Source organism: Rhipicephalus sanguineus, chromosome 9 (assembly GCF_013339695.2).
Source record: "Rhipicephalus sanguineus isolate Rsan-2018 chromosome 9, BIME_Rsan_1.4, whole genome shotgun sequence".
In the NCBI taxonomy this organism is placed as follows: Eukaryota; Metazoa; Arthropoda; class Arachnida; order Ixodida; family Ixodidae; genus Rhipicephalus; species Rhipicephalus sanguineus.
Genome location: NC_051184.2, coordinates 4,949,838 through 4,967,538, shown reverse-complemented (window position 1 = coordinate 4,967,538; position 17,701 = coordinate 4,949,838). Strand labels below are relative to the sequence as shown.

General features: G+C 46.9%; 1 protein-coding gene across 2 annotated transcripts in view; it reads right to left on the bottom strand.

Annotated features, from left to right (window-relative positions):
• Window positions 1–17,701, bottom strand: part of LOC119404476 (latrophilin Cirl) — a 355,375-nt gene that overhangs the window by 274,163 nt on the left and 63,511 nt on the right. For both annotated transcript variants that reach the window (XM_037670981.2, XM_037670983.2), the window contains exon 2: window positions 9,843–10,056. In XM_037670981.2, the coding sequence (XP_037526909.1) occupies window positions 9,843–10,002 (160 nt within the window). In that variant the 5' untranslated portion in view covers window positions 10,003–10,056. The remainder of the gene's footprint in view (window positions 1–9,842; window positions 10,057–17,701) is intronic.

The following is a 17,701-nucleotide window of genomic DNA, read 5'->3' as shown; positions in this document are numbered from 1 at the left end:
TAAAGCTTTCGCCTTATAAAAGAAAAGTAACACACTAAGAGAGAATAACAGAGAGTTGAGCTACAGTTATTAAGTGTTCGTGTTGAAGAGACAGGACGTGCAAACACGGACACGAGAGAGAAGTCAGGACGGCGTTTGTGGTGTCTTGACTTCTCTTTTGTGTCCGTGTTTGCACGCCCTGAATTTCTTTTTAACATGAACACTAAGACAAACACGCAAAAGAAAATTTGTTAGGATCACTCATAACAAACGCCGTGTCGTTCGACTTCCGTTCCGAACCGATTTAGCAAATAAAATCGGTCACTTCTGCATGTGGCCGCGCTAAGTACGCATGCTTGGCAAAAACAGTTCAAGTTTCAATATTTTCATAAACATATTAGGATGGAAAGTTTCAAGTGCCTCTCAAGCCTGAAAACATTCAGACTCGTTCTACAAGAATCCCTAAACATTTCAGTAAATGCCGCTGCTTCAGCAGTGCTTTAAATATTCATTCTTTTCACAGGCTGATTAAGAAACGAAATAATCTGCCTTAGATGACGATTAACTAGTTTTAATTATTATATTCTATTTATATTTCATTGTATTTGCCGTAGGTCTAGTCTACGGTTACTGTCAAGCGCGATCCTTCCACAGCAGCCGCCGTAGTAACATAAGGCAGAAGCCTGACTTTCTATCTTTTTTTCCCGAGAGATGGGAAGTACAGCCGAATATCAGTATGTACTGAGGGAGGCACACGGCATAAACCATTGTTGGAAGCAAATTTGAAGTTCACTTGCGCCAGTTTCATTTCAGCAGAATACGTGTCTAGAACGAATTTTGTCAGTACAGGGGATGGTAAATGTTATCGAACGAAAGGGTTTTAGGGATGCGGGTATGTTGATGACATTAAGGGAATGTTTACGCAGCACATTCTCCAAACTCGCTGTCAAACGTACAAAGTATGCCAAATATACAGCTAATAAATACAGAAATTTCAGCTACATGTCTGGCCGCATCTCAAAGCAGTGATTCCCTCCCGGTTGGAAAGGAATTAAGGAATGGCTGGCGGAAGGAAAGAGTTCCGAATTAAGGACTCGTCCGTTCAGAGAGACTCACAGTTAGACGAGGCGACACGGCCGGCTTATCTCTGCCGGACATTCGAGGTTCAGCTAAATGGAGGCGCCTCTCGAAGCTTGCAGGCCGCGGGAAGGAAACGCTCTTAAAAGAAGCCCGGCCGGATTCACTTGGATGGCCTCTTAGCCAACAGCGCTCTTTTAAGTAGCTTATAGAACTCCACTTTACAAAAAAAATAAATAAATAAAAAGAATGAGAAGTAGAAGAAGAAGAAGGGGGCGCAAATGTTGCTCCTGGCGATTCGCAGGCACTCGGTTGGTGATTCGGAAACGATGTCTTACCGTTGTCAAGCTGAGGTGCTAAAGAAACTGCCCCATTGGAGTGACACTGAATGAAAATGGCGTTGCTGGCAGAACAGCCCATAGCCAAGAGCATAGCCAAGCCCATAGCCAAAATTTACGATCCTTGAGACAGCATCTATCCATCCTTCAGGCAACACTAGCCTATTGTCTCGCATGCAGAACATATAAGGCCAGCAGGTTGTACTTAAGTTCCGTTATGTAACTTCCCGTAATCCAAGTGACATATAAGCACGTACTTCCCATCCTAAAGAGATTGCCAAGAAAGGCCTCTGAGTCAAGTTCGGTTAGAGGAACGATCGTGGAAATCCTACCACCGGTCCTATTCCAGACACTGTCAAATTCCGCCATGTTGTCAAATTCGCCATCTTGTCAGCTCTGATTGGCCCAAGGGGCTTCTGGGGCCATTCCGACTGGTCTATAATGCGGCCATTAGGGAATTTGACAGTGTCCAAACTAGCAGACCCCCCGCCCCTTCCGGTCACGGAAAGTAGACGGAAAATGCCAAGCAAATCCATTCTCAGATTGTTTTCCCAAAACAATCCGAGAATGGAACCGATTGCCTTCAAACATTGCCTCTATCGTGTCGAATGATTCCTTTTGCTCTCTGTTAAAATAACCGTGTTTTTATTTCTACTTTTCTCATTGTTATATGCAATGTTATGTTATATGTCATTGTTATATGTATTTGTATTGCTGATTGTGATTAATTGGTGATATTGATTATTTGTTTGGCGGTATTGTATTCTATTGTATTCTATTTTTGTGAACCCTCCCCACTGTAATGCCAATTGGCGCTGTGGGTAATGAAGTAAATAAATAAAAAAATAAATAAAAACAAAGTACTTCACGTTACGCGCGTGTTAGCGTTGCGTGAAAGACGAGGATGCGCAGAAGCTTGCCTGTGTATGTATAGATTCTAACAGGGAGCATTTGATCTGCGGCTATTTTTTGTCACATGGGAATGACGTAATAAAGGGACATATCTGAATTTTCATCAAAGCCCGTGCAGATCTCGAAAACTCACTACACACAGTGACATCGAAATATCCATAGTACTTCTCTAGCGTCGGTCGTTTCGTATTGGAATGCACTCTTTATAGTTGCACTACGAAGAAAAAAATATAAAACAAAGTTTCGCTTTCTTTTTCTACTCTTTGGGGCGCGCTAATATCATTTCAGTTTGCCAAGCCTGTACATACAACTTCCGTGGTATACCGTAGTAGATCGCACGACTTCACATAGAGCAACAGTCTAAGACACCAAAAAGCACGCAGAAATTGAAATGCGTGATGAAAAGAAAGAAAGAAATAAGGAAAGATGGAAAGTGAACGAAAATGCGTTCGCTTTCGCGAACTTGGAGCTCCACGAAGTAAAGAGTAGACGCGTCGCTAAATAAATCACATCAGGGTTTCGGATTTGATGAAGTACGCGGATGCGCGTACTCTTGCGAACGCGAGGAGACTTCCCGAATCTCGCGAACGCGTCGAGATCTCGCGAGGCATCATTGCCGCTTCCGACTACACTTCTTGTGTTTAGAAAGCCTCGCTTCAACGGCGGCAGCGCCAAAGGCAGAAACGCCAACGTTCGTTCGGCCCGTTCATAGATATACCGCTTTTACTCAAATATAGGCCGGCACACGTAATTTTGTCCGTAGTCGTCTAAGACGAGTTCGACGAAATTTCGTCTTGCCAGATAGCTAACACGATTAAGAACAGCGCTACTGACCGCTGACTAAGTCAAGGTGAAACAACAGGCGAAGACTATTCGGGATGATAAAAAAAAAAAAAGCTTGCACGTTCCTTCATCAAAGTGGGCCTTTTTTATTCATTTATTTTTTAGGTCATGTTGTCATTCCTACGGCGTAGACACTTCTGAAAAATTAGGAATGATATTCGAGTGCACTTCAACGGAACATATCCGTATAAGCACGAATGAATTTCTATTAACATTCTCGAAAATCATGCGTGATATTCAAGAGCGATCCGAATTCGAAGGAAACACTATTGAATTTTATTGACCTCTGTTAAAATTACGCATGACATTCAAGTGCATCTCAGCCGAAAGTAAGCCGAAGGGGACGGACAAACGGACAATCAGTAGATAAAACGTAGTTTCGGCAATGCCTTTTGTACAAGCTGCACCTACAATCGAAGTCGGCCTGTATTCGAGTGAACACGGTAGGTGGCACTGTCGACTTCGTGAACGGCTTGCAGCGCGAGCGAACACTTCGCCCAAGGCACGTACCGTACATGAAGGAAAAAAGAAAGGGCGCGCGCATTACAGCACAACGTATATAGATCAAAGCATGTACAGAAGTCGGTAGCTTCAGCGACGACAGAGACGGTGTAAAAAGCTTTTGTTCGGCTTCCGTTCATCGCGTGATCATCGCATTTTTCTTCGCTTTTTATTTGAGTCTTCTCACGTGTAGTATATAGGGACCTATAGCTGTAGCTGTTCTTCGGGGAGGCTTATCTGTGAGAGACAGATTCCGCCGCGGCGAAACGTCTCGCCTTAGCGACAGCACAATCAATCATGCCTGTTATCGGCGACACGGTGCGTCGGCGCTGTTCTTAATTTTGGAAATTGGGCGCGCCTCGCGAGGTTCGATGATTCTCCTTCGCCTTCTCTACCTCCTTTGTTATTATATTTAATTTTTTTTTTCTGTGATGCATCGCACACGATCACTCGTCGCGAGCCGCGGCTGTCGCAGGAGTGAGCGTGCAGAGAAAACACCGGGAGGGGGGGGGGGGGGGGGGGGGGGTTAAGAGTTAAAAAGAGTTTCGATGCGGCAGGTACTTTCCTTTCTTCCTGCAGAGTTCTTTCCCAAAAAAGTTCTGAAAGTTCCCGGCATCGCTTGTGGGGTCTCACTTACACGCACTGAAACCTTAGGATAAACAAAACAAGGTTTTTTTTTTTTCTTTCTTTCGAGGGGCTCGTTTCTTTGTTAGACACAACCAAAGGAATCTAACACACAAATATAGCCAAACAAAGCATAGGCGACATCAACTGTTGTCGTTTAACTCTAGTGTAGAAATTATGGGGCAAACTAGTGAATTAAAGTAGAAGAAAAATCACCCTTTCCGTCCGTGGGATCCGAACCCACAACCTTCGAATTACGCGTCCGATGCTCTAACAATTGAGCTACGACGGAAGGAGCTCCCCGTCCACTTCGTTGGGTATCTGTGCGTGTGATTCCTGGGAGTGTAAGCCAACCTTTGAATAAATAAACCGTGGAGACGAGCTGGTTTCGCCCTAGAAAGGGAAATTATCTGTCAAGGCACTCGCTTGGCTTCGTCTTCTTTTCTTTAATCTCATATCGGCCTAACACTTGGCCTCTGAGAGACACGTCGTGTCGGCCGATATCAATTTATTCGTCTCGCTGCCGCAGTTTTCTTTCCCTGCGCAGTCAGACGTGGTCATCACTTGTCGGGCCGATCCAATGTATAGGCGGCGCCAAAAGTAACATCTTTACTGCAAAGTAATATGTTACCAAAACACTCGCGCACGGAGTGCCCTCTAGGCGAAGCCAAATTTTGACGCTTCCGCGGCGGCAACGGACACAAAACCTCTGGGTTGCCTCTGGGTGGGGGAGGCGGTGTTCTCACGACGTATCGGGGCCATTTTCACACCGAGACACGCATCATGGGTGCCATGGTGGTGGCTGGTTCGTTTCTCTCAACACGTCGGTGGCAGACCCAAGATCGAGAGAGAGAGAGAGAGACGAGGACGGGGGGGGGGGGGAGGGGTTGGAATGGGAGGGTGACCGCAGGTGCCACAGCCGTCGCCACCACCCCCAACATGCCGACGATGCCAGCCGACACACCGGCGGTGGAATATTAAAAGTGACGAGCGAAAGGAGCCGCGCGCTAACGCGCGCAAAGCGTGGCCTCGAGCATGGAAGGGACTGCCGCGGTGCTGAGTCGGCGGGGAACGAGACGCGGCGTCGTCCAAGCTGCTCGCACTCCCGCGCTTCTTCTTCCGGCGGAGTGACAAACCAAGGGCTGTCATCTGGGCGACGCGAAGCCTCGAAGGAGAAGCCCGTAATTAGGGGGCGCCTGGCTTCGCCGCGCGCGGTTTTCGGGTGCTGCCGTGAAATTGTATTCGCATCGCTGAGCTCGCCGCTTGTGCTGTTGTTGTCTTTCTGTAAAAACGCTGTCGTCATTGCATCCTCTCTCCCTTCTCGCAGGCCCCTGACGTCCCCTTTCTCTCAGCCCAGCCGACCGACGCCGCTGACCGGAGCTGAGGTTCAGAGAAGCAGCGTGTGGAGTATCTCGGGTGAACCGCGACGTCGCCGATGGCTGTCAGCGGAGAACGGCGTTAAGGAGAGAACGGCAGCGGAAGCCGATTTTGTCGTGCCTTACAGTGGTGCCACGTGTGTCGGAAGAAGCCGCAAATCATCCACCCCCGAACCAACCACTGCGCGTTCATCCCCGTTCAGATTATTTTAGCTCAACTTTTTTTTTTTTTTTTTTTTTTTTTACACCGGGGCTGTTACAGTCGAGCTTGGTAGTTTCTCGTCCGTGTTTGCAGCATAGCAACATTGGGCCAGCCTCACTACTCAGCTGCAATCCACTAAAAATAATGACGCTGCCTATAACTGGCCTAGCGGGTATACGTGCCAAGTAGCCCCTAGCATAGCATAGCCGCGTATAGTATAGTATAACAAAGGGGTGGGAAAGGGAAATGAGGGAGAGCTGGAGGAAGAGGAGGAGAGGAGATGTTAAAGCCTAGCACAGTCACGTATAGTACAGTATAGCAAGGGGATGGGAAAGGGAAGTGAAAAGAAAAAGACAGAAAAGAAAAAAGTAGCAATTTGCAGGTAATTGCGAAGGAAACGCGTTAGAAATATTTGTAGTTACCTCTAATTGCCACCAACTGTGTTCATAACCAACGTCAGCCAATCTTAGCCAACGCGAGTCAACGTTAGTCACTGCTATTACGGGAGTAAATGCTGTAGGCTTCACACAACGGCCTTCAGACGAACTATGAACTGTTCCTTTCCATTTGACTGTTTTGACACTCTTTCATTCTCGTGTCTTGATCCCCTCGCGTCAAGAAAACACCGCATATCATAATTCATTTTGCCCCTGACAAAGTGATTCTGGAGAGGAAAGGGCGCTATTTTCTGCAACTCTATCGGGAGCGTGTCTCGAGCGCCTACTTTGCCCCTCCTATTGCGAACGCATCAAAAACTGAAGAGCCGGGCCGTTGAAGGGGTATGCCACATCAGGGCGGGAAATGGAAGGCGAGAAGATTCACTTGAACAGATGCGCCAAATGAATTGCCGCTGCCGAGAGGGTCGCGTGACGAAAAGACGGGGTTGAAGGCCTGACGCGCGTGCGTCAGCACATGTGGCGGTGGCGCGCGTCGAGTACGCCCCGTACAGCGACGAACGCTTATTGGCGACCGCGACGCCGGCAGCGCAAAGAACCGCGCTTCTTGCAACATACGCTCAGTGATGCCCCTCCTCTATACATGCAAGCATAGCGTAAGGGTTAATGCGGATTTCAGAGGCCACGTGTTGTTCGCCGCACGGGGAAATTAAGGCCCGGGCGCTGAAATTGTTTAATGTCGATCGATCCCTTGCGTACACGTGATCGCTTTCGTGAGATTTCGCGTGGGTGAGAACAGATTATGAGGATCGACAGCGAAGGAATGGGTTTTACAAAAGCTTTCTCTCACTCTCTCTCTACAGGATACGGAACAAATGATAGCTCTATACTATGGCAATTATGCGAACAGTACTACGAAAGAGGGCAAAAGGTGGACTTCCAAAAATTATGATAGACGAAGATGTCAGCTTTAAAGCTAAAGTATGCCTGCTTAATGCATTATTTCAACGATCAGTACACATAAACAACGATGTATATTGTGGTCTAGCGACTCATTCATATACAGCCATTTTGGCAGCACGCGGAACGTACGCAGAGTTCACAAACCCAGCGAACCGCGTTGACTCGTCATGATAATGTCCTTTGCGGTGGGGCCGGCTTGCAGATGCTGGGCGACGAAAACTTTAAGATCAAGCTAAAATATTTTATATGTGTTTGCTGGCTGCTGTGTGCAGAGAACGTTACACTGCATGAGAAGCAAACGATAAACGCCCCTTTTTGCGACGCCTCAAAATCGTGTCAGTACTCCTTTTAAGCCGTATCCGACTATAATTACGTAGATGTTACGAACCCCTTTAAATGGGGGTATAATGCTCGCATTTATACAAGTTACCATGATCCCAGGTGCACTTAACTAACAAGCGAAACGACCGTAGAGATGAAACTCAAGACGTGAAAAGCCACGCTTTCACGTCAACGAATTTCACAAGACAGCGGCGCCTTTATGAGCTCACGTTCTGGGCACAGGAGAGGGTATACGTGCGCACGTGATGTTGTTACTATCTTGGAAAAGCTGGCGCACGGACCTGGGGGACTCGCGGTGCGCTTCTGAAGACTCGCAGCTTGTTAACCCCGCTCAAAGCACGTCTCGGAGACAAAACAAAGAAAAAAAAGAGAGAAAGGGTGGAAGGGCATTCTGGTTATCTCTTGTTTACCGAACAACGAGACAGGAAAAAGACACGTCCAGCATTACATTGCGGCTATTTCTTTGGCCCATAGTGTCCAGTTAGGAGCGTCCTGAGCCTTTCCTGGAGTAATCTGTTGGCTAAGGGTCTTCCGGCGTCTTTTAGGTTCTCTAACAGGGCGCTCGAATTGCTGCGAGGGCTCTAAAGCTTTGTTTGAACGCAATGTGCATTGACAAAACCGGGAGTCCTGTCTGGCATAGGCTGGTTTAGTGTTCTTTGCTCGCTTCTTCGCGCGTGTTCTGTGGTTATTCCGAGCCTCAGAGATGCCTGCTTAGATATGTCCCTTTGCTTAGCTGACTGTTATTCAGCTTGAATCTGTCCTTTATTTACAAGGCATGACATCAAGGGCACATGCTAAACATTTTTTCTTGGCCCACAGTTCCATCTGTCCGTCTGGAAAAAGAGTTGTTGAGTCGTCTGCTCTACCGTACGCCTGTCTCTACTGCGTTACCTTAATGTATGGAACCCATAACCAACTAGTCCAAACCGTCATCTTACTGCGTCTATCGCTTCGACATGGGGTTCTATTCTGGACATTGTGAAATTCCGCCATTGGTCAACTCGGTCCAGAGGGCTCCTTACGGCCTCTCTGACAGGCCTAAAATGCCGCCATTACGAAATTTGGCAATATGACGGAATATCACACTGTCCAGAATAGCATCCCAAGACTCACTTTCCCATAGTTGCCAAACGCCAGGTTAGCTTAGGTTAGCCGCTACATCCTTACTTTTGTCCAACCCCAGCGCAAGGTTCTCGTTTCTGCCTGACTTTCGACTCGGAGATCGCATGCATGTCGAGAGATCCCGAGAACGGGCGAACAGCAGCGCTGAGCTAAAGAAAGGGAACTAGCTCTTCTTGAAGAAGAGCGGGTACGATCCGGCATGTACGGCATACGTATAGGAAGTGAAAATGGGGGAACGCCCCCTCGAGAGAGTCGCAGGTGATAACGCCACGTCGAGCACTGCAGGGCAAGCATATTTTTTCCTTCACTGCGCCACCGGTTCAGCTATACAGAAGGGGGACTCCCAAATCAGGAGTTCACTGAGGCACGGCCCTGCATATTGACACGCCGGTGTCTTTCTCCTGGAGTGAAGGAAATAAATAAACGCGAAGTGAAAGGGGCGGTAATGTCAGGAAACAAAAAAAAAAAAAGACAAGAAGTTTAGCGAGGCGTCGACCTATGACAAAAAAAAAGCGAATAAATATCAGTGCCGCAGGTGTGTGCGCAGAAAGAGTTGGATGGAAAGAACACAAAAAGAAAAGTATAGACGTGAGCCATATAGCTCGAATGGCCAGACATCCAAACGTGCATTAGAACTCTATTACCCTCGCCGCGTTCAACAGAAAGTATACAATTGAGAGAACACGTGACTAGAAAAACAAAAGGACGATTCTGACGAATATATGTGCGCTGGAAGGCTGACAGTCAGTACGGACTCCCGACCGTTTTTCCTGCACTGTTTAGCGATCGCAAAAGCACACACACAACGGTAAAAACACAGGAGCGTGAGTTGCATGGGCGTCGGCAAGGGGGTGCAAAAGGAGCCCTTGCCCTCCATCCAAGCCACACCAGCGCTCGCCCCTTCCCCGCCACGATGCAACACGGATTTGCACCCCTCAAGACAAAATCCTGCCGACGCCCACGTATGCACAGAAGCATAGACGTCACGCACAAACACACAAGCGCGCCGATTTTCATAAGGACGTGTGACGCGTCGTCCCCGGCGGGATCTGCTTCAGCGACGCGAAAGCACGGAAGGATGGAGGAAAGAAGTCAACCCGGTGGTAGAGGTGGCACACAACGTGGTCTGGGGCTGCCGTCTCGCGAAAGAGAAAAATCGCTGACTCACCACCACGCCTGGCCGAAGACGTCAGGGTCGCCACGCAGAGGAGGACGAAAACCCGCAGTAGCGTAAGACGAAAGGGAGGTATCCAACGAGTCGAAGCCGATGCCGCAGCCGACGACGACTTGGCGCGGATTCGTCCTCCACCACCTCCCCCTGCTGGCATGACTTGGCTCCTGCCGGTTCCCGGTTTCGAAGCAGCCAGTCTAGTCCGGGCGAACTGGGTATCATACAAAAGCGGGAAAGGGGTGGTCACGTCTAGGTCTCATTCATTCATTCATTCATTCATTCATTCATTCATTCATTCATTCATTCATTCATTCATTCATTCATTCAATTTACTGCTTAATGTTCAAATGTAACAGTTCGTGCAAACTAGATAGGTTTTATAGTGTTCTATTGGGCTGTCCGTAATATGTGCATTCCTAGAAATGTTTTAAGCGGAAGCCTCAGATGCTTCATCAAACAAGAAATGTGATTGTCCGCGTCGGACACGTCAACGCGAGAGATGCAAAAAAAAAGCATTATCGCGCGATGACGTGACAATACGATGTAATCATGACCCCATACGTCGCCAGAATTTGTGACGTCACATGAAGACGTCATCACATGACGTCTTCGCTTTCCAAAGGTGGCCCGATCACGGAGGCACTGCAGAACCACGTGAGGAGCAGAAAGCTTCCAAGTCCTCCGATCCCGGAGGCAATGGAATACAACGCTAGCTGCAGAAAGATTTCGGGCGCGGGGGGATCAATAGAAATCGACTGAGAAGAAAAAGAAGATGGCTTTCGCCTTCCAGTCGTCTTAGGCGAGTGCATAAGGCATCATGTGACTTTTTTTATCGTAGGTCCAGCCCGTAAAGCCCCAAAATTAAATCTTTTTTTAAAAAAAAAGACAACCTAATTTGCTACCTCTAATAATATCTGGGGTTTAACGTCCCAAAACCACGATATGATTATGAGAGACGCCGTAGTGGAGGGCTCCGGAAATTTCGACCACCTGGGGTTCTTTAACGTGCACCTAAACCTAAGTACACGGGCCTCAAACATTTTCGCCTCCATCGAAAATGCAGCCGCCGCGGCCGGGATTCGATCCCGCGACCTTCGGGTCAGCAGTCGAGCGCCATAACCACTAGACCACCGTGGCGGGGTAATTTGCAACCTCAATCGTGAACATTCCGCGTTTATCATTTGCGTACTTTTTCGTGTTTAATCAACTCCGTAGCAAATCATTGATTGCTCATCTTGTTTCCAAATTTATCACCACGTTTTCTTGCAGTGCCTTCTTTTGTAGCGTTAGCTACACTGGCATAGCCGAGCCAGTTTCGCGTGCCTCCTCAAGAGCCATGCTGCGCATGCGCGAGGATCAGTGATGTGACTGATGTCACGCACCGGAGCCGGCAACTCCCGCGCACTCCGCCTCCGCCGGTCTGCGCTTTCCAGAGGAGTGACGTCGTAGCCGCGGCAGACGTATACTGGCGCCGGCGCGCGCGCAGCTATTCACCTTCGCTGTGCAGTCGCCGTCTGACACTGCACTGGAGCCGCTTGATAGCGCTTCTGACTGGCGTTTGCCAGTGTGGTATAGCCATGGAGAAGGAGAGCGCAAATTCTGCTCAACGGCGCAGAAGAGCGGAGAAGCTTAACTCATCGGATCCCGAAGTAGTTGCCTGGCAAAATTAGCTAAGAGGTTCAGCTGATTAGCTAAGACTAATCAGCTGAACTTTGCTAACGCTACGTTATCCTGGCATAGCCGAGCTAAGCCACTGCAACATTTTTTTAATTGTTGTTCTACTATGATGTCCCATTTTCTTGTTTTTTTTTATTGATGTAATGTAAAAGAGGATGCTGTCGTACAAATAAGGCACCGGCTACTCCTTAGCCCTTGAGTGGAGATCGAGCATGCAACACAACAAATAAACATAGAAACAGTAGGACATGGAAAATATACACAGGAGCACAAATATGTAAAAACGCACTCGCACACAAATATCAAACAACGCCATCGTAACGTAAAAGAAAATGTCCGAAAGGCAATTAATAGCGTCACTGATAATGTCGTGTTGTATTTTTAGTGAATGCGTTGTATTTTTGCCTCAACACCCGCCTCCCCCTGCAATTTGTTACTATATACCCTGAGGGCATCATAACTAAATAAAAAAATGCATGTAAAGTCGCTTCGACATAATCTGATGCCCGAACTGCAGTAAGTGTTCAAAACGACACGAAGGAATTCGGGCGGCAGCATTCAATTAAATTAACACAAAATAAAAAACACGGCAAATCGAATCAGCGAACGACCGAGCATATACCGTATTACAGGGCTGCCAGAAGTCCCCCGTTTTATATATCTGTTGGTAAGCGTTGTGCTCACAACCGGACGCGGAACGTGATTTATTAGCTAACCAGACGTCGTTAATGACCTGTTAGTGGAAGAGGAGATCAGATTTATCTTCGTTACGTCGAGAGAAGAGACAGCCTGGCCGTGGCCGGCCCCGCAATTTCGCGTTAACATCCCGGCTGCAGCAAAATGCGAGCCGGCGAAAAAAAGGGCGGCCCCCGGCCGCCGGACTCACAACCTGTTCTCAGTGTTATACGGTCCGCACAGACGGCGATGGTGGGATGTGATTTACGGGAACCAAACGGAACGACAGAGGTTCGGAGAGATGGTAAGGGTTGTAGTGTAAGGAGGAGAGAGAGTGAAGCACTTCAGCTAGCCCTAAACGACCGCATGTACAGAATAAAAGCTCGTAAGTGAATGAGTGATATGCGATGTTCGGAGCAATGGCAAATTCAGGGGGGGTTGGGGGGTAAGAGCAGTAGTAGGGGAGAGGGGGAGGGGCTGAAGCATCTCAGCTAGCCCTAAACGACCATATGGACAGAATAAAAGCTTGCAAGTGAATGAGTTATATACGGCGTTGGGAGCACTGGCGAATCCAGCGGTAGGGGGGTTCAAACCTCCCCCTCCCTCTCCGAAATTTTTCAATTTGGAATGCATATATATATATACGCACTCCGAAAAAGAATTCTGGCTACACCCCTGGTTGGAGGTGAGAGAGAGGTGTTAGGAAGTGAACGTGGGAGAGGGGGCAGACGTTCCTTTCTTATCTCCCATTTTACTACAATGACCAATACCGGGCAAATATAGGTTTTAGAAGGAAACGAAGAAGGGGAAGATGCGCGCGGTGCCCGGTTTTTTACGAGCGCCGGTGAAATATCCGCGTGCGCTCGAAGACGGAAACTGCAGCGGCTCGGCACTCTCGCAACAGCGATAAAAAAATAAATAAATAAAGGAACCGAGCGATAGAAAGAGCGAAAGAAATACTGCCGCCACGGCAAACTGCGAGGGAAACCTCGAGGCCGGAAAAAAGTGGGCCCGTATCTCGAGAAATATAACGACGATACAGGAAGGTGTTCTGCGACGTTCCCTAGGCGACGATAAAAGGGCAGTTCCTCATCACACGAGCGCACACACACAGGCTCCGAGACTCAAACACCTTGTTGTACTACACAGATACCGGCGTCAACTTGTGAAGTATAGATACTATAAGCCGATGAAAAGGACGTTTGTTCAATCTCCAGCCTTAGGGGTTTCGGAGAAGAAGCGGCCAATAACAAAATCAAGTGCGCTGTACGGGCTCGCTTACTTTCGCTTTCTCATCGACCAACACCTATTTCATTCTCCAACTTCCTGCTATCACTCTCCCCGATTTCGCAATTTTTTGATTCAGCTCCTTAAATCTATCCATCTTTCCATACACCCTTCTTTTCATTCATTGTTTCTAGTTTTTCAACCCTTGTCTTGCTGCTCACCCGATTCCCCTTTGCATTCTCCATTGATTCATGTCTTCCCTCTTGTTTTCCATCTTTCATTGTTTTCTCAGATGTCTTTCCTGCCTTAGTGCAAGTTAACGTGCGCTCACCCCCTCGACCCCACGTTACTTTTTGTTCCATGTCTTCAATGTCCTATTTCGTCACGAATCCCCCCCAATCCCGAATACCACATACCATCACTATTAATTCCTTACTTGAACGCATTCTTTCTCTCCAACCTTTGTTTATCTACTCATCATTTCTTATTTCAATCCCCTTCCGATCCTTTGCCTCGTATGTTAATGCTGTTCTTATTCCTTAATTTCCCCTAGAATCCCTCTCTCAACTCTTAGATTTCTTACTGCCTCAGTCCCTTCATCGATCCAGTCACGCGTGCACGCCGCTCTCATAATTTAATTCCTAATTATTTGCACACATATCCCTTAATTCCAACATTCTCGTCATTTTTAACTGAACATTTCTTTCCAGCCTTGCTTTTGTTGTTTCTTCAGTTCATGTCCTTGTCCCTTCCTCGTTCTATCAGTGCTTCCTTCCTGTCTTTACTTTCTATGATTTCTGACTTCTTTCCACCGCTCGCTTCTTTAGTTCCCTTTTCCCACACCTTACCTAACTCTCTCACTTCTTCCCTTCCTCCCTTCATCCATCCATCCGTCCTTTCTTCCCTGTTCTATCACTCCAGGAAAGAACAGGAACGATCGCCGCGATTCTCGATCGACTCTCGCGAGATAAACGAGTTCGATAAAAAATTCACGCGGGAGGATTCTTCCCTTATCCCCAGTTCTTGCTTCCCTTTTTTCCGCACTGCTTTCATTGTGCGTTCGCCTGACTCGCACCGGCAGTGCTCAGCCGAGACGATCGGCGAGTGAGAAGCTCGCGGCCGCGCTTAGCACACCACCGTCCTTCCTTTCGCTTCCCTTTTTTTTACAAGGCGTAAAATAGGTTATAAAGTGATTCCGGCGCCGTTTCGATTGCGCACTTGATTCCCTCGCCGAGGAAACAGGCGTCCATTAAGTATTTAGACGACGACGGCCCGAGCCGAAGCAATCGGGAGAGAAAGGAGCGACGAAACGAAGCGTTCGCGCGATCGAGCTTGTATCGGGAGTGAGGAAGAAAATTGGGACAAGACGAGCCGAGAGAACAGATACACGCGTGAAAGTGAAAAAGTAAAAGGACATCGGATGAGGACAGAAAAGGCGACGACGCTTTGGGAAGAGCGAAACTGTCGAACAAGGCAAAACACTTGGCCGGGAATGTGGCCGCGATGGGATAAGAAGTGCTTTCTGTTTTTCTTTCCTTGTTCCTTTCCCTTTTCTCCTTATACTGATTAGGTGCAGCGCTGTGGGAGATACGGAGTTGCCGTGTCGTCTAATTCGTTGCGCCGATCTTTATTAGAGTGAATTCAGACAGCCACTCGAGGACGAAAAAAGCGGACAACTTGGGCCTTGTGACGTTGGTTCACAACTTGAGGTTTGTTCCTAATTCCTTTTTCTTAAACGTAGGATGCTTCTGAGAGAAAAAACAAATATTAGAAGCTGTAGATATAGATTTCGGAAGCACGCTCCTGATCACACCTTAAGGGTAAGGAAACTAAGTGATTCGAACAGGACAGCTGCAAGACATGTTTTATATATATATATATATATATATATATATATATATATATATATATATATATATATATATATATATATATATATATATGAGGACAGGGAAACCGATTAGCTTTGTTCATTTCAACATCTTTATTTCCGCATCTGAATCGAAGTACACTTGACGTTATTGCGTTCAACCTACAGAAATACGGCTGCGAAAGTCGGTGATCGAACCCACTACCTGATGTATATAATCAGCACACCATATCCAGTAAGCCCGAACAGCGGTGCCGTTTTTTTCCAACATGGCGAGAAAGTTCAAATCAGATCTTTACGAATTATAGGCCACAGCCAAACAAGGAGAGGATGAAAAATTAAAACGGGTTCATTAAAACAATAGCTTCATACCAACCAGACCGATGTGTTATGTTAGGTTAAGTTAATAATATCTGGGGTTTTACGTCCTAAAACAGCGATAAGATTATGAGGGACGCCGTACGTAGTGGAGGGCTCCGGAAATTTCGACCATCCGGTGTTTCTTAACGGGGACTGAGACATTACAGTACACGGGCCCATAGCATTTCGCCTCCATCGAAATGCGACCACCGCGGCCGGGATCGAACCCGCGACCTTCGGGTCAGTAGCCGAACACCGTAACCGCTACACCACCACGGCGGACGTAAGGTTAAGTTAGCTAAGGTTAATATGACGTCTATAAACAAATGCGAACAAGTTTCATATCGTTCTGTTTGTTACAATTTACGCGATTCCGAACACATTCCAAACAGTCATAAGAGCTCAGAGTTTGCTGATACAGGAATTTTATACAAATCACCGAGACATATATGCAGGTGTTAATAAAACTTCGTTATGTGTATTTCACGTATTCGTGCGAACAGGAAGCGCTTGTGCTTCGGCCGTTGTCTTAATTGTAGTTAAAGAATGATATAACACTCGTAAAATCTTATCCATGCTTTATAATCAAACATCTACAAATTTTTAGAGGCTGTGTACCAGCATTATCGGGAAATATTACGAGGGCTATATTTATCACAATCAAAAAAAGGCAAGCGAATAGGCCGCAAACTAATGTAACTTAGACAAGCTATATAATATATGGTCAATCAAACCAGCCGGTCATGGCGCAAATGTGTCAACTCTAGAAAAAAGCTATAGAATCTCGCTGCGTTCTACGAAAGGCAGTCTTCGTAGGGATGCGCCGATTTCGCGAAAAGCTTTCGCAGATTCACTTACGCCCAGAGCAGTACTATAAATACCCACAAGTCTTTGTTTCGCATTTCTTCGCTCAAAGCACGCTAATTCTTTAGTTGAAAGTTTGGCTAACCAAAATACGGTGAGAACAAGGGTAAAATAAGAAGAAGAAGATGAAGAATAAGACGATTAGAAGTACCAAACCAATAAGTAAACAAAAGACGTGGCATGGAATAAGAACAAAAGAAGACAGTGAGAGAAGCAAAGAAGGGCGTCTGACGTGACTGTCGCTGATACTGACTCCTGTGTTCGACAGTGAGCCCGGGGCTTAAGAAAAACGAAGCCTGGGGCTCAGGGAGAGGCGAGGGCGGTTCAGACGCGTCCGTACAGGGCTTTCACGTAAGTGCCTCCGCCAGGTGAAGAAACAACGGATCGCGAATGACAGCTGTTTTTTTTTTCTTCTTTTTCCTGCGGCAGTCGTTGCGTTTGGTTAAGGGTAAAGCCTGACTGCTTGGCTGGTTACCTTAGTTACTTTATTAAGCGGGAACGGTACCTCAAAAAAAAAAAGAAAAGAAAAAAGCAATGGCTGGAAAAATTTTTCAATGGAGAAGTTTCGTTGTGTTTCGCTTTTTGCTGTTAACCCGTGTCTGTCTGAGTTCTTTATGTGATACTTTAAATAAGCGCACACGCAAAGCCAACATGAACCAAGTAACAAAGTAACCACAGTCATCGCTTTACTGTGCAAAGAAAGCACTGATAGAGTGAAGCAGATTCATATTTGCGCGAACGTATTCTTTTACTACACTATCGTTGTTGTTTTTTATCTTGTGTGTGTAGGTGCGTTTTTTTTTCTCATCTTTTTTCCCCCTCTCCCCCTCTCTCTCTAGACCCTCTTTCTTGTCCCTATTTCCCCTCCCCAGTGCTGGGTATCAAACCAGATGCTAATATCTGGTTTCCCGGCCTTCCTTTTTTCATCTCTTTCTCTTTACTACACTACGGCGGATATCCAACTGCTAGGTCAGATGTGCCAGCCAATATTAACTTGGGCTCGTAGTTCCCGCGTAAATACGGTATACTTTACGTGAACTGCACAAGTTATCCGAAATTAACTTATGCAAATCTGGTCTTGATTGTAGTTGTTTGCGATAGCTTGATGTGTCCTGATTTACACCACTGGAAAAATTGTGCGTACGAATGTTAGCCTTGAAAATGTTCTTTTTTTTTTAATAAT